The sequence below is a fragment of the Cataglyphis hispanica genome, chromosome 2 (assembly GCF_021464435.1).
Source record: "Cataglyphis hispanica isolate Lineage 1 chromosome 2, ULB_Chis1_1.0, whole genome shotgun sequence".
Taxonomy (NCBI): Eukaryota; Metazoa; Arthropoda; class Insecta; order Hymenoptera; family Formicidae; genus Cataglyphis; species Cataglyphis hispanica.
Window position 1 is genome coordinate 13,993,790 of NC_065955.1, and position 24,731 is coordinate 14,018,520.

The window sequence follows — 24,731 nt, forward strand, 5'->3', positions numbered from 1 at the left end:
TCTTTAAAAAGCTATGTCAACAGCAAAAAAAAAATATTTTTTTGTACATTTGAAACTGGTTAGCTCAAAACCTATAGAACGTACAATCATTTTAATCTCATTTAAAAGATAATTTAATTTTCTACAACTTTTGTTTTGGTACTTTTTGTTTAAAGACGCACATTTTCCATGATATTTGGACAAATGTGTAAAATAATAACGATTTCAGAAGTTTTTGAGCAATAACTTCTTAAGAAAGCATTTTTCGACTCATGTTTATAGGAAATTTTTTGTTCAGAATTAAATTTCCTATAAGATCTCAAAGTCTGGCTGGAACGTTCGGGACCACCCTGTATATCACATATATATACATATATGTTGTACACACGAGTTTAGAGTTAAACCGGAGCCATAATTAAAACGACGTGAGAAGCTTCGCGAGTTTCAGCTCATTACAACGAACTCTTGTGGTTGTAACAAGACAAAGGTACTTGTACGATGTATATAATGCGGTTGCCAGACAGTTACGCATATATACATATATATTTTCGCGTGTTTTACTCATGGATTGTGAAGCAACGTGTGAAATATGAAACGTTGTCTTGAGTTGAACAGGGAATGTGAATGTTCTCGGTTTCGTCAAGAGAATATGTTTGGCAATTGGAATTTTTTAAGATCTATCTCACGTTAAATCGCAAACATTCTGATCTAAAACATTCGGCAATTATGTATGAAAATACGTGTTAATATCAAGTCGAACAAATTAGATTAAAAGTAGAATATCCGCAAAAGTGTTGCAGAATTTGTACCTGTCATGGTTGATTTGGGAACTTGAAATGAACAAATCATTTTGAAATGAACAGACGCATCCGTAGAGGGATTAAATCCCATCAACAAAATGCACAAAACAGCTTATAGTGAAATAAGCTATTGAGCATAAATGTTGATTTTAAACTAGATAACATTAATTTATTATTGATGCCCATCTATATATTACATTAAATTAATATTTAAAAAAATCATTGGTCTTGTAATATACATGTAATATATACTAAAGAAGAAAAAGAAAAATTCTCAATATATTATTAATATTAATAAATTTAAAATCACATTTGTGTTTGCTATAAAATAATAATTACAGACAAATAATATAATAGTTTTGTACATGATTTCAATATGTTTTTAATATATTTTTAACACATATATTGCAATTAATTGCTATGTAAACAGTCAATGTACTATTAAATTAAATGCCTTAATACATCTTAAAGACAAAAAATCGAAAAATATATTTTGATTTTAATACGTGAGTGATTCTTGCAGTTTTAATTTAACAAAAATGTTTTTCCTGAATCTTATTTTTTTCCTTAATATTTTTTTTTTTTTTTTTAAACGTAAGAGATATGTGGAAGAAAAAATAATCTTTATATCTTTAATAAAATCTTTTGCCATGTCCAAAAAATACACAGATTTATCACAGCAATATTAAATTAACACATAGCAGCATCTTGGCAAAATGTTGACAGAAAGATAGAGATATGCTTGCATTTACATTTGCTTTAGTGACTATTATATGTTGTGAAACTATATAATGCATCTAGGGAGTAATAAGATCTAAGTGGTCTACGGTCATGCAAGAAGTGCAAACAGTTTGCAGTCATTCAGTAATAACATTCTGTAAATACTCAGCCCAGAATACGAGAATTTAAGTCATTCTCAAATGTAATAATAATATGGGTATATGAATATATAAATAAAATATAAATACAATAAATTATCGACTATATGTTAGCAAAAAATAAAAATAAGCAATAATAATAATAACAATAATTTGCAAAAGCATGCAATTATAAAATAATTTATATTACTCCGATTAATTTATGTTACACCAATATATGATATGCGTTAAAATAGCTGTAATATATTATATATATTATTACATACATATACAGTTTAATGCAACAAATAATATTCACATTAATATAGTACTAAAAATGAGTTTTTTCTAACGAAAATAATTATAATACTTTATTTTTTATAAAATAATTATAATACTTATATTTTTAATTGAATTATTAATAATGTAATTGCTGTAGACATATTACGTAATTTTTTGTGAATACTATATTATTAATTCTAGATGTGTGAGAGAGAAATATTGGGGCATTAAATTTATTTAATAGACAGAAATTACTTAATTAATTAATGTTATTAAAATTATTTTTGTTTATACATATATATGCTTTATTTATATCTAACAAGTATCAAAATCTATTTTGGTACGTGATACGTGCTTCTGAAATTATTACACAACATATTATGTCGAGACATTATAAAAAAAAAAGGAGGTTCTGTCACACAGAATTATTAATTCAGATTTGCGTAGGAATCTTCTAAAAAATTTTCACCGCTTCTTTCTCTATCATGCAAAAACTACACGGTGTGATATGTCACCATGTATAACTATCGCACACTTATAAACTATTCACGAGATTGCCGGGGAGGGGGGAGGTAGGGGAGAAGCGACAAACAGGGCAATTTTATACCCGGCGTGCGATCGCGAACGCGATACTAAAGTAGCAGAATAGTAATTGAACGATGGCAGATACGCGCGATTTTGATCTCTTGCTGGATCTCTTCCGTGATAACGCGGACCACCAACGCCAATCGGCCGCGCGCGCGTTTTATACGTGCCCGATGTAAACGATGTCAGTCGTAATCCCAGATGGTCGCGCGAGTGCTCGGGATATGACGTGTGCCACATCTGCAACATTGCGTGTAATTGCGCTTACGGGAGTTTCGTTCCCCATTGTATCTTTTTGTTGATCGATAGAGCGCGGTTTGTACTTGTTGAAACTCATTTTACTATTATGTTCATTCGAGAATTTTTTATCATCAGTAAATATTTAAATTGTTGATGGTTTTCGATCTACGAAATTTAAAGCGATGATAATTATTTGACACAAGGAAATACCAGATGCACGTTGAATGCAGGATTGTGTAACAACATCTCTGTAATTAATAAATTCTTTGTTAAACCGCAATCTTTGGAGGTAAGACCCAACTGACACGATAGAATAAGTACATATTTTAGCAAAACGATTACTCGGGAAATAAATAAGAATATACAGGGCGTCCTAGATCACCCCTTTTCTTTCAAACTAAGCATTTTAGAGAAAAATTTAAACAAAAATTGTACGGTTTTAAGGGGAACATAAGATGGTGTCATTGGTTTGACCTTGGATGGCATCATTAAGGTCAAGTCAAGGACACCTTTAATTTCTTAAATGGAATCCCCTATTTTTTATTGCATATTCTTATAGCTTATGTCGAGAGCTTTCCAAAACACTATAATAAAGTATTTTTTCATTAAGAATTTTTTGAGTTATTTTATATCTTAATCTGAAATATTTTAGTATAAAATATAAAATATCTCAAAAATTATTTAGTATTCGATAATTGTATCATAATACTTTTATGTACAGAATAATAAGATGAATCAAATGGTGTACAGAAAATAATTGTTTTTAAAAAAAAGTATGCAATTATTTGCAATATATTCTTTTCATAACAATTATTTATTTTTTCTTTACACCTTTTGATTTAATTTTTTTTAAATTTGATTTAATTTAACACCTCTTTTTAATTTATTTACTTTTCAAGATTAATTTGCAAACTAATGGATAATAGTATCAGTATACATATATACATAAAATTTTAATATAAAATAAACCATAAATTAAATGAGATGTATTATACAAAATTGTATAATATTATATAATAATATAAATAATTATTTATTGCAGGTTAAAGATATTTTAATTTTTGAATTATGTAATTTAAAAAGTGACTTATAATGTGGGCCGAGAAAGATCAAATTAAACGTAAAAAGAATATTGCTGTTACACAAGCATGGATGTCGAAGGATTCGCAGAGATCATCGACGAAATACCGGAGTTTTAAAATTATATTAGAATATCTAAAGTTATACTGTCAGTATTCCAGTTTAAGTAGTTTAAAGTATCTCGCCGATTCTCAAAAGACATGGTTTGAAAGGTAACGCATCACATTTAAAATTATATTTATTTATTTATAATATATATTTGTAATATATAATTATATATATTATTATAATATATATAATTATTATTATAAATATATATTATTATTATATATATTATTAATATATAATATATATTTATAATATATATTATTATTTATAATATATATTTATTTATAATACAGTTACAATTGTGCATAAATAAATATAAAATCTAAAAATATATATAATAAATATATATAATAAAATATATATAATGTTTAAAAATATACAATATTAATTATGAGGGAAACTTGGATATCCAGATATACTCTTTTCCAATCTTATGTAAATAATTTTAAAACATATTTTAATTTTATATAAATAATTAAGATATAGGCAAAAAATTTTTAAAAGTAAAAAATATTTTAACAAAAATGCATTAACAATTTTTATTTTAACTTACAAAGTACCTACGTACTTGCAAGCAGCTACAACTGTGTCGACTGTTAATAGAGTTGTGTATTCAAATTCTTTTCTACTCCAAGAGTATTCTGTAAGTTAAAATAAAAAACTTTTAATGCATTTTTTCTCGAAGCAGGTTTTTGCACTTTTTAGTCATTATTTCAATTAATAATGAACTTTACATTTTTATATTTGCGTTTTAATATTTGAAGCGAAAAATAGAAAAAAAAGATAAAGAAGAGAAGAAACAGAGCTGTCATATTTATGAACTATATAATTTTATTGTTTATAAATTTAAATAATAATATAATTATGAGAAACATCATTAATAATAAATAATGTACAAAAATTTGTCTGTGATCTAACTCTACTAAATATTATTATTATGAAATTGATATATCTGAAATATTCTACAAAAGAAAAATAATTTATGTAATATATACATCTCTCTTTCTCTCAGAAAAATATCTTATCTCTTTCTATTTTTTATATTTTTATATATATTTATCTAACTTCCATCAATTTAATTCTTTATTTAATAACTTACCCATCAAATCGCATTTAACTTCTTATTTATTTTATTTGCATTTTTAGAGAAAAAGAGATAACATGCTGAATTATACGCGATGCAGCAGGCGTTTTGTATTCGATAAAAGATAAACCTTTGTACGACGAAACTTTCCTCCGAGCAGGATTTATTTAGATGTTATTTACCCAACTAGTGGCATAAACTCGCGCTCTCGAATGCTCGGCATGCTAATACGATTATCTGCCCTTTATCAAAGCATTGATAAAGGCGATTCGCGCATACTATGCTCGCGGATTAGCCGCGAGACGCCACCAACTCGTACATTACATCGGTTAACGCGTAAGCGAAACATATGATTAAAGTTACGCGGTTTAACGAGCGCATCCTCGTTTCACGGAGAGATTAACGATGCCGCGGAGTAGGGATTTTCTTGAATTCATAGCGAACCGCACAAATCAGGTCGTCCACAAATCACCCCGTTTCGCGAAATGAAACAAACGCGATGCGAAAGAGGGAGAAAAAGAAATAAAAATATTAAAAAAAAAAATAATATTCCGCAGAATGGAGGAGTCACGTTGCGATGCGGCGACGCCGGTTGATTTAATGTAACATTACGCGTCATACGTGATATTAATAGTGCTATGTAAATTCGGTAATGAACGCGTTACGGTACGAATGAAAGAATAAATAATTGCTCGATGTCAGCTGATTTGTGTCACACGGATTCGTATTCTTGTTTTTTGTACCTACCGAATTTTATTTTACTTTAAAAATGAATGTCAAACAAATGAAGCAACAATTTTTCGATTGGCGCTTTAATGATTTCGTATGTGTAATGTTGAGTTTGTAATTATTATTTTCGATAAAATCTTTATTTGATGAAGATTTTTTTCAGATTTAATTGAAATTTTTCAGAATTCTGTGGGTCATAATACATTGCGCAATTATATCTGGTCTGATATTTATGGTTTATATTTCCTACAAAGAATTTGTGACGTCACCTTTACTAACTTCCATGGACTCGGATAGTTATAGTACGATTGAATTAAACTTTCCAGGTATGGAGATTAAGCAACTTTCTAAAATTTTTGCAAGCGATTTATAAAGATTTATTTACTTTTTCTTTTTTTGATACAATATAAACTGATATATAAACCGATTTATTTCTGTGACTGATAAAAGTATCATGTAATTTTATACAAAAAAATAAGACTAATATTATTTCTTTTCAAATAAATAGTTGCCTGAAAAATATTGGCTGTGAAATCTCAATTGTAACAATTCATAAAAATATCTAAATTTTAGTCTGTATAAAGTAGAAGCTCTTTAATCTTCTGATTAAAGAGATGAAAGAAATAGGAAAAAATAATTAAACCAATTAAATAAATGTCGAAAGAATTAAGTTGATCATTGACGAAAACATCAATCAATGGCAAATACATTTTGCTCTCTCGTTACTTTTTTACATAAATACTCTTTTCTTAAATAGGGAATGTTTTTTTTTCATACTTTGCAATATAAGTTAACAGTAAAAAAAAAAGAATTTTAAAAAATTTATCATTTTATTTATAAATGGAAAAAATTTTTTATATTTTGAGAGAAAGAGACAAGCAATATTTTTTTTCGTTTTTCCAATTTTTCCATCCTACTGCGCCGTTGATAAAAAAACACACTGACGAATTTCCAGCAATCGCCATCTGTCCCGTTAATAGGATAAGTCGGCGATCCGCGATGGAATTGGCAACTGACATGTGAGCGATTTTATGTATTAAACAAATGCAAGTCGCAATCACTATATATTATCACTAAACAATAAATGTATTCGCATTTGCACGAATAGCGGTGAGATAATGATGCATGTGTGCGTTCTAGTATTTTAAATGCACGTAAGAATGATTTTGCTGCTTTGCACCAAATTGTACCAATAATATGATCAAACTGGATTACTCCAAGTTACACCAGCTGTTTAACACGCAAGTTATTTCTCTGCGTAGATTTTCTCTCCGCGCGTTAAAACGATCACTGGTTACCGGGTGTAACGCGAGCCGCAAGCACGTATCCGCAAATATTCGGAATATCGGCTCGATCGCATGAATTATTTTCATATTACGTCAGCAAAGCGACCATGCAAATATTTGGCAATATCGACCTGTCAATATTATATTATGTATTACTACTAATCATATTGATTCAAGTTTAACATAGTTACAGGACTCTTTTCATATAAATATATGAAAAAAGTTGAAAAAATTGTATCGCATTGATATCAAAAATATTTTAACCATTGTTTTTTTTTTAATAAATTACTAAAATTAATTAGTAATATTTGTCAATGGTAAATATTGATTATATTATCCGGAGAATTATAAGAACACATTTCAATAATGGATAAGTGATGAGTATATACAGGGTGGCCTTGAAAGTTCCAGCCAGACTTTAATCAATCATTTTGATCTCATTTAAAAGATAATTTAATTCTCTACAACTTTTGTTTCGGTACTTTTTATTAAAAAACGCATATTTTCCCTGATATTTGTAAAATAACATATAAAATAATCGTGATTTCAGAAGTTTTTGGGTGCTAACTGTTAAAGGAAGCATTTTCCGACCCATGTTTATAGGAAATTTTTTGTTCAGAATTAAATTTCCTATTAGATCTCAAAGTCTGGTTGGAACGTTCGGGATCACCCTGTATATTCTCACCGATTATAAACCATTGCGGTGTAACAAATGATGTGTGCTCGTGGTCGATAGGTGCGAACTCATGTTGAGGATGAGTTCACCAACCATGGTGGTATTTCTATAGAGAGTGGGATATAGGGAGGATTAATTTGCCACGGTTGACGCGCGATATATACCGGGAAGCTCAATTGACCGGTTAACGCATCGGTTAACGATTCTACTCTGCTTTTTACGATGTCCCGAGTCAATTGGCACGCCGATTATCGTTAATTCGATGCCGGCGAGCACTTGGAACGCAACGAGCGTGGATCGATGCATTACGCATTGATGAAGAGCGTAGAATCGGCGTGGTTACGGCTCATTTAATAGGGCGTTAATGTCCCAAAATCCAGTCGTTTTGCGCGGCGCTACCTCGTAGCCACCCGCAAACTTTCGTCCCCCTCCCCTATCCCCTCCTCCCCCTGTCCCGTAATGAAAGAGACATTTCCGGAATCGTTGATTCGGAACTGAGAAACCTTCGTGAAGTTCCGTAGGTAGGTAGGTTCAACGTAAAAGTTTCCACCTCGTTTGCGCATCGATTAATGATTAATACTACACCGATTTTTATCCAACTCGAACACTCGATGCATTGCTGCATTAAATAAATTTTGTATAAACGCTCGTTATTTTTGAAGGCACTTATCATTGTAAACACATTTCTAGTACTCTTTTATACATATTATAAAATAAATGACGTATAAGCAAAAAGTTTCAAAATATTATCTATATAAACATTTTTAAATTTATATTATCGCGTGATTAATAATTCCTGTAATACAAAAAGCAATTAAATGCAATTATGTTTTATCAATGTCTAATAGATTAATGCTTAGAAAATTATACGAGCTTCCCGTGTTGATTAATGAGAGAAGCGTATACATAAGTAAATCTTTATGACATCATTAAAGTAGTATATGCAATTATTCATTAAATTGTTGATTAAATTAATTTGCTAAAGAAATTGTTATGCAAGTTATTATATAATGGTACGCTTAGATTATCTATATATATATGCATTGATTAAAAATATTTTTCATATATTTCATCTTTTTATTTAAAATATACATAAATTTTTTTTGATCTTAGCTTCAACGCAAACGTCACTGATCTGTCAATTAATGAGATCATGAGGTTGCTCAAGCAATTAGGCAATAATTACCCTTCCAATTTCATCATGGAGAGAAATCGTGATATAGAGGTCGATCAACTTTTAACGAAGTATTACAAAGGGTTTTACGACATTACCAAAATAATGAAAAATGTACGTATGCAAAATTACTGCTATATTTCAAAGTTACTCGTTAAAAGTTTATCTATACTATAAATCTTATTTTTAGTAGATTTTCTTTTATAATCTTTTTTTAATTAAATACCTAATTATTCTACATTTTTTAAATTTTGCTGTTAAATGGTATATAATATTGGAAGTTTGAAGATTTGTCAAAGATTTATCAAAACTTTTGTAATTTTAAATGTAATTTTCTTGATAAGCTTTGATGCTGTCATACTCGATTTTTTGAGAGTATTTTTCGCATAAATTTTTTTTTAATTTTTAACTTTTTGATGATTCTAAAAAATAAACATCACTTATATACAAAGACGCTTGCAATACTTTATTTATTTATACGTGATACAGTGGTATACATTAAACCCAGGAGTTTCTCGTGGACATCAATTAAAGTATTATATGCATGATACATTGCGTGTGTCGATTGTGTTTCTGTCGCGCGAGATATTATCGGTAATTTGTGTGTTGTATGCTTAAATTTTCCAGCTGTCGCCGCTGTGCATGGCGATGCTGCTGAAGTGTAAGCTGCACGGCACCTACCGACCCTGCACGACGCTTTTCGAGTTTCGCAAGACGCAGGACGGATTCTGTTGCACCTTTAATTACATACGTGAACCGGACGACATTCCCACGTGAGTATCCCGTGCCTTCAGAATGGTGGACAGACAACATGCAGTAGTTTAACCGCTTACTCGACTAGTTTACGTTTGCACGGCATGCTTTTTCAGCGTAGACAAATAACACATTCTCTAAGACTACTATAGCGTACAATATGAAAATATTTTATTATTCATTTTTATTATTTTATTTTTGTTATTATATTCTGAGTAAATATATTACTATATGAATATATATATATATATATATATATATATATATATATATATATATATATATATATTATATATAAAAAATTAATTATTTTAAAAATACTTTAAAATTATATATATATATATATATATATATATATATATATATATATATACACAGAGTGTCCTAGACCACCCATACAGCCCCTTTGTTTAAAAAACTAAGTATTTTCGAGAAAAACGTTTTGAACAAAAATTGTATGGTTTTGTGAGGAACATAAAATGATGTCATTGATTTGACCTTGAATGGCATCGTTAAGGTCAAATCAAGGATACCTTTAATTTCTTAAATGAAAACCCCCATTTTTTATTACATATTCTTGTAGCTTATCTCGAGAGCTTTTCAAAACACTATAATAAAGTATTTTTTTATTAAGAATTTTTTGAGTTATTTTGCATCTTAATCTGACATATTTTAATATAAAATATAAAATATCTCGAAAATTTAGTTTTCGATAATTGTATCGTAATACTTTTATGTACAGAATAATAAGATGAATCAAATGGTGCACAGAAAATAATTGTTTTTAAAAAAAAGTATGCAACTATTTGCAATATATTTTTTTATGACAATTATTTATTTTTCTTTAAATTATATATAAAATTATATATATATATATATATATATATATATATAATTTTTAATTATATATTTGAAAGAGTGATTTATCGTGAGTTGATTTATAATACAAACTACACTTTTAATAAATTGTTTGTTGATTAGATCGCAGTTTGTTGATTGTATCGTAGAAAAATGGCACTGTCATAAATTTTAATTTTCTTTACACATACATGACGTGTTGCAAGGATTAAATGCCATGACCTGGTCTTTATATAGAATGATTCACATGTCTTTCTAATTTGTTTCTGTATAACACTGATTTGTAATTACATATTCCTTAAATGGCCAATGCAATAGAAAATAAATTAACATCGAATTAAGTTTTTTATCTAAATTAATGAAAAAAGATGTTTAATTTAAAGTTAAAAATGTTTAGTTTTAAAATTTTGTTATCTATTTATAAAGTATGCATTCTTATCAATATAAAATTTTAATAGCTAGCGACTTTGATATTACTGATGTTTTAACATTAAAAGAGCCATTTATATTTTATATGATTTAAAATGTATATTGTATTTTTTATAATAAACTATTAATATAAGTGTAATTTCTTGCGTTGAATAAAAAGACTCATATATTTCGATTGCAATCTTCTGAGTAATTTATAATGGACAAATGGTGACAAATATAGGTCAGTTTACTATTTCATGAAAAAAGAATAAGGGCTATTTAATTTAAAAATCTATAACGCTGTTAAGTATAAGCTTTAGCTGCTTGAAAAATTAATGACTGCGATTATACCTCTGTTAACAGAATGAGAGATGTGATTAAAGAGCCACTCGGTAAAGTACATAAAGTAGATGATCTCGGAATAGAACACGGTCTAACAGTCTTGCTGGATCCATTTTTGGATGATTATTTCTACTCCATACTACCTGTTAAAGGTTGGAAGGCAAGTAAAAGCGGCATGCCATCAAATATCATTTAGAAAAACCAATTGTCGAAAAAACCAAACAGCGATCTTTAATATTCCACATTCGCCAGACTGATTTTATTTTTGAGTTAAAATTAAATCTGCCATAAATTCATTCATTAATTAGAAATTAAAATCACTAACAAACTTTTGACAAATTTTTTCTTTTTTAATTAATCAAAAGATCAACTTTGTTTACATTGTAAAATGCTACATAATGATACAAAATGTTTCACTTAATTTAGTTAACGTGTATTTCTTATTCATGTAAAACTTTTTGTTATAAACTGTTGTTATTTAAAATAATTGTAAAAAAAGGAATTATATATAGTTTGAAGAATTTCAAGGGAACAGTTAGTAGTCCCAATCAATTCACAATTTTTAATCAAATCTCAGGAATTGTTTTAAGTAAGTTTTTGTTTTTCTTAAACGTATCGATCAAATTCATGTAGAATAATTTCTTTTTAATTGCTTTCCTAATATTTAGAATTATGCTTGAAAATTTTTAAAAAGTAATGTATGTATTTCAAATGTTACTATTTCGCAAAAACAAAAGGCGCATACATTACGCTAAAAATATTTTTAGCTTTTTGTAAGAATTCCGATCTAATATATAATTTAGAAAACATCGTATAAAAATTGTTTGTGGAAATATTTTCGTATATTCGAACTCTGTTTTAAATATATTTAATATACACATTTGGAATTAATAGCGTTTGCTCATTATGCATAATAAATGTCTAATGATTAATTAGTTTTAAGAACAAATTTATTATAAAATAATTTATTATAAAATAAATATTGTAAAATATTTATTATAAATAATATATTATTGCTATATTTATACAAATCTTTAAAAGAGAAATAAAGAGAAGTAGATTATAAAATTTCATTATTTGTTAATTATTAAATTATGCAAGATGATATAATATTTATATTATGTTATATTTATTATATTTTTTATATTTATTATATTTATATTATATTATATAATATTTGTATTTATACCATATTTATATAATACAATTAATACAAGATTATATTTAATCAAGTTATCAAGATATCAAGATTATATATAATAATATTGTAATTTAATGATTAGTGACAATGATATTGAAAGATAAACACTATATTTAAATTTATAAACAATTAATATTTAAGTATAAGTTAATTTACTCTGAGAAATTAATTTATTTATGTAAAAAATGCAGAGAATCTAATGTACTTCATATGTTATAAATATAAATTTTTCAATATCATTTTCAGCTAAATAATTTTTAAAATAATTGATGCAAGATATAGCAATTTTGCAAATTAATTAAGAAATAGAAGATACATATTCCGCGTTCAACATACTTTGATTAAATTATCGTGTTTATCAAACCTATTGCTATGATGACGGTAATCAGTTACTTTATTGTGCCTTGAACTTTTTCAATGCTTATCACGCCATTATAAGCCACCAGTGCTTCATTCGCCCATAGTGCGCAGTGATAAAAAAAAACTCGCGAAAGTCATTAGCAGCACGATATAATCGCACGTCCTTCACTTCATATTTACGGTATAGTCTGTTGTTCCTTTAGGCTATAACGGCTCCTATATGAAAAATTCGTATTTTTCACAAAAACGTGCTAAAAGATTCTATTTTTGAGATATTTTTGTCGTACATGTTTTATTAAGATTTATGGTTAGATGCACCGTAAGATTAATCAGACTCTTTAGAGATTAATTAGAGACTTTAAAAAAATGTTTTAATAAGCGTAATTATTACATATAATATTTATGGTATATACATATAAAAATCATAAAATATTATTTATTATCTTCACAATTTTATTCCGATTAATGTTAAATAAATGGTAATTATATATATAATTAAAATCAAATAATTTTACATCAAAATTGAATGCCATATAGATCTTGATCTATCAAATAAATCAAAATATAATTATATAAAAAATATTATATTTAATTATTATAATATATAATTTAATGTATGCATATGTCATTCGATAAATATTTTATAAATATTGTACATATATATATATATATATATATATATATTTTTACAAAAATTACAATATTGATTGATTATAGTTTTGTTTAACAAAACTTGATTGACAATATGTCAAGGTCTACGTATGTAAATGTATAAAATATCTATTTAGGATATTTGATATATAAATATTTTGAAAACATGATAAACATATGTCTTAAACATTCCAAAAAATAAGTAAAACAAATTATTGCTTGAAATTGTATAAATTAATTAATTAATCTTTATATCAATGCGAATTTTTCGCGAAGGTTTGCTTTTATTTCTATACCTTAATAAAACCTTGAGATATTTTATTTATAAAAATGCAACAAAAGTAACAGCATGATTGCGTTATAATATTTCAAGATGTCAGTGACGTGATGTCATATATATTGATCTATGACGTGATGTCAAATATATTGATCTATTTCCGTACGTTAATCGTGATGATTAATGTACGGAAATAGATCAATATATTACGTTGTGTCTCGAATTATCGAAAATAAACCGAATATTCTTGTATATTTCATAACACGGCAAAATAATACTATTTAACATTATTATATTTCTCATAATTTGCAAATTATTTTTTATCACAATTTATTATATTAATTATTCTGCCAAAACGATAATTTATAATTTATTAGAAATTTATTAGAAATTTATTATAATTTATTAGAAACTTGTTATAATAAGGAATTTATTATAAATAAGATAGTAATATTTCTCGAATTTGCCAATGAATTATTTAACGCGTCAATGATGGATTAAATAATTCTTTCGCATCGACCTGTGATGAGAATATTATAATTATTAGAGAGAAAAGGGGAAAGAGAAAGAGAGAAAATAAAAGAGAAATAAAAGTTTAATAAAGCAGATATTTATCGTGTTTTGCAGATTATCGTGTTTCATCCTGCCGATTATCCGGACGTATCCAGCGGTGGCGTCACGGAAGTACTCGCGATGCCACGCACCGAGACGTATATCGATGTGAGCGCAACGACTTTCTTCAGCACGGAAATTGTCCAGGCTTATCCCGTGAATCAACGCAATTGCATTTTCTCGGAAGAAATACGCACTACGCATAGTGACACAATCTATACTTACAGTGACTGTATCGTCGACTGCAAGATTTACGACGTGATAAAGTGTTGCAATTGTCGACCGTTCTTCTATCCACGTCGTGGCGAGAAAGAATGTTAGTAAGAATACATATTATCAGTTCTCATTGATTGTTGATATTGACATTTTATCGTATCATAAAATTATCATATTAATGTGGAAAGATAAACGTTTAATGAAAATTATATAAATAACATTAAAATTTGATATATTTAACGAGTAGTATTGTTTTGAACTATTTATATTTTATAAATATATATATATATATACACACATCTTTATATATATATATATATATATATATATATATATATATATAAATATATAATTATATATATATATATATATATATATATATATATATATATATATATATATATATACATCTTTATATATATGTATACACATCTTTATATATATGTATACATATCTATATATATATATATATATATACACACACATATATGCACATATATATATATATATATATATATATATATATATGTATAATGTATATATATATATTAAATAAAACGTCAGCAAAAATAAATTATACGATAAAACTTTTAATTTGCAAAGCTTGAAGATTTATAAGTTGGTTAAAACTAGATTTAAAGAGATCTCAAGAGAAATATAATTGAGAATCTTAAAAAATTAAAAATTATAGATAGAAGGTTTGATATTACCTGCTTTATTATATATATATATACATACATGTATAAGGTTTGATATTGTGTATTTTATTACTTATGTATATAAATAATAAAATATCAAATCTTCTATATAAATAAACAATTTTTATTTTTTGAGATTCTAAATTACATTTCTTGAGATTTCTTGAAATCCAGTTTTAACCTTATAAATCTCCAAGCTTTACAAATTGAAAGTTTTATCGTACAATTCATTTTTGCTGACATTTCATTTTCTACAGTTCAGAGTAGCAACTCATAAATGACATTTACTGTTATCCGTTTGAAAAACATATTTAATAAGAAATATTGTGTCAAATAGAAAATATTATAAAACTCAAACTTTTTATTTACCAGAAATATACAAAGTTCTAAATTTGCCTTCATCGATGAATTCTTTATCTAATTTTTTTACATATTAAAATATTTTAATGTATTAGATTAAAAATAATTAAAGAAACAAAGTTCTTAAAATTTTAACGATTAAAAGTTAAAATTTTTATATATTAAGACGTATCATATGTATTTAGATGCATGTAAAGATATAGTAAATTTTAAAGAATTCTTAGAAATTAATAGAAAATTATAAAAAAAAACTGAATTCCATATATTTATTATTGATGACTATAACATTTATGATGTTCGGTAGATCTATTGAATAACACTATTAAATATTAGAGAGGCGTACGAACATGTTTCACAATAATTGCAACGTTCTATCAATAAAGGTGAGCATGTCATCAAATGCGACAGGTGTTCCACATAATAATCGCGAATAATACTTTATTTATCTCATGTGTGAGGTCAGATCGTTTCGTGTGGTTGAAAGTGCTGACAACACGGCTTTCTCGATACAAACTTTATCGATCTTGATCGAATTTTCGAATGATGAACGAATTTAAATGATTAATAGAACGAGCGGTAACATCTCTCTCTCTCTCTCTCTCTCTCTCTCTCTCTCTCTCTCTCTCTCTCTCTCTCTCTCTATTTCTTTTTCTCTCTCTTTCTCTCTCCTAAACTCTGCACTCTTGTGAGAATATGAACTGCAGTTTTCATTGGCGTTTCTTCGCGATGTATTAAAGTATATTAAGGTTGACAATTCCACAATATTACTAGCAATCTTCAGAGAAAATTGTATTGTACCACTTTGCACTTTTGTTTTCCCTTCAAATTCTTATCTTCTAGCTTTTACACCTTCCGTTCGATGGCGCAGTTGAAAAAAATTATAATGACGATATACATTTAGCAGAAAATATAATAAAATATAATAAAAAGAAAGAAAAAAATTATTATAGCATTATTTTGTGCAACGTTATTATAGAAAATTTTGCAAACATCAGTCGAGGTTCATAAAGAGATTTGTTTAAAGAATAATAATTATTTTTGTTTGTCGAAAATTGAGAAATTAATAAAAGATGAAAAACGAGAAATCAATCTATGTGATAACGTCATAGACAACGGATCTTTCAAAGTCAATAAGGTTTCCTTCAATTTCTTGCTTTCTCCCTTACACTCGTACAAGTTCCAATTCTTCTTCTTTTTGTCATAAAAGTTAGAAGAAAACAATAATGCATTAATATCGTCAAATCAATAAAGCACAAGTAAAAAATAGTTTATAGAAATATAGAAAGATATATAAAAAATCATTATAAAAATTAAAATTACTATACTTTTATATATTAGATTTTATATATTAGATTTTATATTAGATTTATATATTAAATTTTATATATTTTATATTATTAGATTAATTGCAATATATATATATATACATATATATATATATATATATATATATATATATATATATATATGTATTGCAATTAATCTAAAATAAAATATGTAAAATATTTTAATATATATATATATATATATATATATATATATATATATATATATTTAATATAATATAAAAATAAATAAAATGATACCCGCGCGAATTATAATTGCCATTAATGATATGATTTAAAAATACAATTAAAAACTAAAAGCAAAAAATATAAAATTACACATAATAAAATAAAATATGACTTGTAATAATAACCATTGAAATCAGTTATGATTGTGACAATTGAAAGAAATGCGTAACGAATGCGCGATTTATTTTACTCAGAAATATTACTTGACGCGATTTATTTTAATCAGAAATATATTACTTGAGGCTAGAAATAAGATTGAGGAAGGCGAAAAATGCGCGGTAAGGATCTCGTATCTCTCATTGGATAAATCGGGTTTCTCCCCTCGGCCGCCGCTCTCCCCCTCCCCCCCTCCTCCTTCGCGCACCCTCTTACATCCTGGCGATTCCTTTCTTCCATCACGGAGTCGAGAGGCATGGGCGGCAATCTGTAAAGGAACATTGCGCGCCGCATTGCGAAGCGTACGCGTTCGCGAGCTTTCTAACGAGGCTTTACCACGGGTGGCTTAAAGCATTAAAGCGGATCGTGCGAAGCACCGTTCTGTAGGATTAACTTACTGTAGCCGAGACTCTCTGCAGCAAAGAAGAGGAACGCGCTAAAAGCCGAGTTCCTCTCTCTTTTTCCCCTCTTTTTCTTTGTCCTTTTTCTCTCTCTCTCTCTCTCTCTCTCTCTCTCTCTCTTTTTCCATTTTTCCGTTCTTTCGTTTTAAAGCCGCTCCGATTGCTCTTTTTCTCGCGCGTTCTATCGATAGCACACAGGGTGCTTGGACTCGTTTTTCTCGTGGCCCTGCCTCCTTCGTTCTCCATATTAATCAACAACACGTGCGACAATGTCCGCATGATGTACCTTCCATCTATTCTACCTTGTACTGCTCAAAATGCGAGTATTTTTTTTTTTTTTTGAAAATTCTTATTTTTGTAATTTTATCTCACGTCGAAAGTAGACTTCGGTGATAAGACGATTTTATTGCAAATGCAATATGATATAGTGAAGCTTTAGTTCGTTGACATTACGAGGAATAAAAGAAATCTTGATGATTTTGGCTAATACGCGAGCAATTTCTAATTTATAGTAATAATTGGAGATAGAAAGAGCGAGAGAGAGAGAGAGAGAGAGAGAGAATTTGATCAAAATTTAATTTAAAATGTAACTATATCATATTTTTATGAATCGGCTTGGAAAAAATATAACGAGTGAAATATGTCAACATTCTAAAAACGTGTATTAAAAAACGCTTTTATGTCACAATTTTTAGAATAAATACATTACAAAAAAGAATATCATAAAATCATAAAATATAGTTAGGAGTTAAATATATATTTATTTGAACTTATTATATATAAAAAGTATTTTAATCAGATTCAATCGCGTATGCAAGAATTTTTTTTTTTTTTCTACAAATTAATTTCACAAATATTCTTTATTTACGATAGACTTTACGTTATCGTGCAAAATTTGCACATATGTATATAAGCACATGATTTATTCTAGATTCGCAGCGTATTTGTACCAACGCAGACTTAGCTTGCTTGTCTAAATATAAGTGTAAGTATGTCTGTTATCAGTACATTGTCAATTTAGAATTTTATTAATTTATTGATGAATTTATGAATTTTTTTCTTTTTATAAAAAAATAACTAATATATTTCATATATTCCAAAACTTTGATATATATTATATTTGCTTTCTATTATATATAATTAAAAATTAATTCGTAATTCTAATTATTTATTATTATTTACAAAACAACAAATTTAATATCTGCTATATAAATCTTTCAATTCTTTTTTATAATACAGCTAAATGGTTCACCGTTTTTCCTCACGAGGATAATCAAGAGATTGTTTCAAACAGCGAATGGGCTTTGCATTGTGACAATTGCTATCCTACTTGCGATGATACTGGTTATGATGTGTTAAGTTCAAAGAGTCATATGTCCATCGGTGAATACAGAACTGATTTATTGTAAGTATATAACACCCTTGTCAACATAAAACAATAGCTTGTAAATACAAAGAAGAAAATTCTCTGAACATCAATCTCAAAAAAGCAGCTGGAATAAAGAAATAATTTCATTTCAGATCGAACTTCAATGTCACAGATCAGGGAATATTGCACATTTTCTTCTCGAAATACGGCTCAATTAGGTTGAAGCAAGACGTGGCTTATTATTGGTACGACCTTCTGAGTAAGTAAATATTGACAAAAAGAATTTGTTTTAGCGAAGTGTCAAATAGAGTCAAAGATTTTTAATTAAATAAATCGAAATTTTTGCTAATAAAAATAAGAATTTTTAAAAAAACTTTATATAAAGTACAATTTATATAAGGTACATTTATATAAATTTATATAAAGTACAATTTGAATACAAACTCATTGTTATTAATTGTTAATTTAATATAATTAATTATAAAATTTTTTACTCTATTGATATTTTCCATCTCAGTAAATCTTATTACAATTATGCATTTATATTGTTATTTATTTTTTATGAAATATATTTTAATAATAAAATTATATATTTAATAATAAAATAATAAAATTTTTTTAACAAAAATTATAAAAAAAATTTTATAAAATAATTAAAATTGATAAGTGTAGGAAAGAAAGTTTTATTAAACTTTGTAATTATTTATACACAAATTTAAGTTTATATACATAAACTTAACGTTAATAATATTAGATATAAACATTGCGCTATCATTAAATTTAAATTTAATTTTTTAAAAATTAAAAAATTAAAATTAATTTTAAATTAAATAATTTCGGAAGATTTATGCTTTTACAATACTTAATTAGTTGCTGTAAGCAAATCATGAAATGTTATTGCATTTGATACGTAATGTTTATTAGTAATAGGAAAATTCTTTTCACAGTTGATACAGAATATATAAAAAAGATATTTTATAAACAAAATTAAAATAATTTGGAAAAGTAATTTTTTGTCTGTAGCTTCTAGAAAACACTTGAGGATTCTCAAAAATAAAATTTTAATCTCCGACCGTATGTAACGTTTCTCTATTTCTGATTTTTTATGCAAAAAGAGAATTCTTTTTCTCGCACGTAGAACGCATTTTCTAGTTGCTCACTTTGCAAGCAAACAACTAAAGCAAGAAATATACCTTGAGAAATATGATTTTAATATAAATGTACATTTAATAATTTTATAATATTATACATATTTAAGAAATCAGAAAAAATAATAACATTTCTATTTTTAAATAAATATTACAATTTTAAAATAATTACAATTTTTACGAACTAGCTATTAAAATATAGCACGTATCTGACTTGTGAGGTATTGATTAAAAAATAAGATATTGGTTAAAGAACAGCAGTGTTGTAAAGAAGGAAAAGGAAAATGGCGCTGAGATATCGTTGTAAAAATCCATTATCGTTTTTACAGCGTAAATTGCCACTGCGCGTAACGTTTCTTATCCTTTTAAGTACAACATTAAAAAACGCGCGGCCGTTTCGTCTTATCCTTCTGCGCTATCAAGGCTGCCGTGTCATAAAGACTGGTCATTTTGCAGGCGATATCGGCGGTATATGTGGTGTCTTCATCGGCTTCAGTCTCATCAGCATCGTGGAAGTGCTGTATTTCCTCGTTCTCGCGCTCCTCGATTTATTCTGCGGAAAATCAACCTTGCGGGAAGACGACGATCGCGAAAAGGAGACTAAATCAATCCCTACTCAGACTGTACAGACAATTTATTGGAACGAGTTGTTACCACGATCTTGGCAATCGATAAAATTTCCTAACAACGATCAGTTATTTAACAACAAAGCTAGATAATGATACAGCAGGCGAGCTACCATGAAATTATTTGAGGAAGTTTCCCATCGTAACGATTCTGTCTTTCGTCAGTTGTACAATCGTAAACGTTCGGATAATACTCGAAGCGATCGGATAATTTCTAACGCTTTGCGAGCAAGCGGAAAATCAGTTCCAATCGGGACAAAGCCTTGGGCGAAAAAGATTGAGGAAGACCATTGTTGTTTGTTTCGTCGCGTGACAACGATAAGTCAGTTTCAAAGAAGAGTCACGATTGAGCTTGAGAGACACAGACAGGATCGTGATTGAAAACTCGCTAGTCGGAAACGACTTGCGATGGAAATCGTCAATAATTCCATGATAGCTCCCGTGATTATGACAACTGATTCGCTGAAGAAATTGTAATTTTTTAACAATTGTATTATCGTGTTAATCTTGTATTAATGTCATTAATCCTGTGATAAAATTCTGTATTAATATAAATAATTATTATTAAGAACAAAGAGCAGTTTTATGCACTAACTAATGAATATTTTGATGGAATTTTAAGTTCTCTATGAAAATAATTCCAGAAAGCGTGCTGTACCAGTGATCTATGTAAAATTTGCATAATTAAATTGCACGTAAAATTATCGAAGACTCAGTCAAAGAATTTTAAGTTGAATGCAAATTTTACAGACACATTTTACACAGAATGACATATTTCTTACAAGCGTATCAAATTTTAATAACATGTTTTAAATTCAAAATTGCTTTCTACTTGATGAAATTTTGATTTGGAAAGTCATTATTTGTTTACACAATGAATAATGATATGTCAAACACGTCAATGTATTTTGACCAATCCAAATATAACAATTATTTCAAAGAATTTAACACAAGATTTAGAGCACAGAATTGTAGAAATGATTAATTATATAAATTGGTACAATTATTATCAACAACTTAGAAAGAACTTCATAAGCTGCAGCTTCGATTCGACGGTTGTCACATTAAGGGCGATATTGTTGGATAGGAATACGTTATTAATGAGAGAAGTGCTAAACAATGAGATGGTAGTTGTTTACGAGAGAGAGAGAGAGAGAGAGAGAGAGAGAGACAGAGAGAACATATGGACAGACTATAATACCCTCGTTGTAAGAGCATGAATGGGACGTGATAGATACACGAGGCTGCATGGGAATTGTTATCTGCAGCGATGACACTCACCGGAGATACGTAATTAATTTCTCAGCGTAATTATAGTTTTTAACAAACGTTTACGTAAGCTTATGTTGGAAATAAATACTCACATGATAGAACATTTATCGAAATAATATTTATCGAAATAACGTGTTTATTGAAAAAAAAACTTTAATAGGGTTGAGTGGATTTTGACTTTGCGATAATGTAACTGAATGTTGCAATCAATGTTGGCAAATTCGATATTATGGTAAATAGATTCGACTATTTGCAAATTAGTATTGACCGTGCACGCAACTTCGTAAATATTCGTAAGAGATTGGTTGCATTTTATATATGTATTTTGTATATGTAGATCGTAAATGTATTTTGTTACTATCATTCATAGTTTTATCATTTGTAATTTTATGTATATTATATCATAAAATAACATTAAAATAAATTTTGAAGAGAAAACTTTTTAGAGAGAGAGAGAGAGATAGAGAGAAGATAAGAGAAATGAAAGCATATTATAATGTGGCAAATTATTGACAAATTTTATATTAGGATTTTATATAATTGCGAATTTTAATTTAATTTTGTTATAATAGAAATATAGAGCCCGACGAGTTGAATTGAGAAAATATTAGGAATAAAAATAAATATTAAATATTAGGAAGAGTAATTTAGAATTATTTTACTTTAAACAAAAGAACGAAATGGATTAATTATTCCTAATTTGTAATTTATTATATATTTATAAGTAAAATCACTCCAAATTGCTGTTTCTAATATTTAATATTTATTCCTTTTTCTAATATTTTTCTGTTGTGCTTGAAGCCTAAAGATTGTAATAAATAAATATTTTATGAATTTTATTTATCTTTAAACAATTGTGTGATTTTATAAAAAAAGTGAAATATCTGAAATATATCGAGAAAATCAGGCTTATACATCATTTTATTTTTTCTGACCATTTGATTGATTATTGAATAGGCAAATTGAAAAGAAAATAAATTGAAGTGCAGAAAAGAAAACGTAAAATATTAAAAATATCAAAAAAGATATATGATTCAAAAATTATATAATGTTACTTCAAAGATATGATTTATAATTGCATACTTTATTATGTTTACATTATATGATTAAAAAACAGAATATTAGTAAAATTCTTATTCAATTTTATATGTACATTAGACAATCATAAATTGATAATACCGTGGCAAATATGAGAATATGATATTAGAGAAAAAAGTAATACATGTATATAAACATTCTTATATAACATCTGTAATAAACGTTTGTATTATACATTTTCAATTATATTTCATTGAATTCTCTTTAAAAAGGGCGTATCATGAATTGCATATCATGAATTTTTCCTATTTCTGTGATTGCAAATAAAAATTATATAATTTAAGTTATATATACAAATTATTTTATCCATGATTACTGTTTTAATAATAAACATATTTTATATATATATATATATATATATATATATATATATAATATATTTTCTAATATTTTAATATTCAAAAAGAAAATTAGGTCCACTCGCAACATGTTGTTTTCGCTGACAAGCGTTTTTTATTTTATTGTATTTTATCCATTTAATGCGAATTTAATATTGCTTTTAAAAACCACAGAAAATTGTAATATATTATTCTCAAATTTCCAATATGTTGAAAGGTCATCATTGTAGGGATTGTGTATTTTGACAGCTTTTTCTTCCATGCGGCGGTCAGAATTTACTCGCGAATTCATTCACTATGTTGTTTTTGCCGCTAATAGAATATTAAATATAAAACTTACTTAAACAAAAATATTAGAAATAATATTTAAAAAATAAGATTTTAATAAAATTGGTGTTGTGATCAATAATATGTAAGAAAAAGATTAAAATTATAAAGAGGCTTGTAAATAAAAATTTAGAAAATTTGAGAAGAAATGTTACTATGAAATAATCTTAAAAACTTTTTATTTAATTAAATGAAAATTATTTAAAAAATTACATTTTATAAAAAATTATTAATATAATATATATAATATTTATAATATATTTTATATAATAAAAGTTTTAGTATTTATATACATATACATATAATAACTAAAATAACGACAACTGTAATATGAATCGCACGTTGTATGTATTAATAAATAATAAAAATAGTTTTCTTTTATTTTCTAAATCAATTTTACTCTTACTAATACTAAGATATACTGCTTTGAGGATTAAAAATGCAAGTGATATTCAATTAAATTTTTGATTAAAGAACCTTCATGTGAACTTTGTCAGTGAAATTTCCAGAGATTGAGCGCGACCGGCAACCAGTAGTTATGCGCCAGTTGTGCGCGACAAACTTCCGTGAGGCTGGTCGGGACGGTCTCGAGGGATAAGAACGGTAGGTAGAGGCAAATATTATTAACGGGACAGGTACTAAACGTTTTGCGGCAGCGATGCACCCGACGGAGATGAGTCGAATGACGACGGCCAAGAGCACGAGGGCAATGGGAGAAGAAAAATGTGGCTATCATGGTTGCAGTGCGGTAATAATCTTTCCGTGGTATCGCCGCCGACTATATGTATCCGATGCTGACAGGC

The 24,731-nt window shown here is 27.3% G+C and overlaps 1 protein-coding gene across 1 annotated transcript; it reads left to right on the forward strand.

Moving 5' to 3' along the window:
- Positions 1-2,646: 2,646 nt before the first annotated feature.
- LOC126856732 (sodium channel protein Nach-like) lies at positions 2,647-21,553 on the forward strand. Its single transcript, XM_050605530.1, has 13 exons — positions 2,647-2,818; positions 2,947-3,032; positions 3,786-4,035; positions 5,928-6,070; positions 6,700-6,763; positions 8,820-8,994; positions 9,508-9,653; positions 11,266-11,404; positions 14,361-14,661; positions 18,682-18,735; positions 18,990-19,155; positions 19,272-19,378; positions 20,724-21,553. The coding sequence occupies exons 3-13, from the start codon at positions 3,836-3,838 to the stop codon at positions 20,984-20,986; spliced, it is 1,758 nt and encodes a 585-aa protein (XP_050461487.1). The 5' UTR covers positions 2,647-2,818; positions 2,947-3,032; positions 3,786-3,835; the 3' UTR covers positions 20,987-21,553.
- Positions 21,554-24,731: the final 3,178 nt, after the last annotated feature.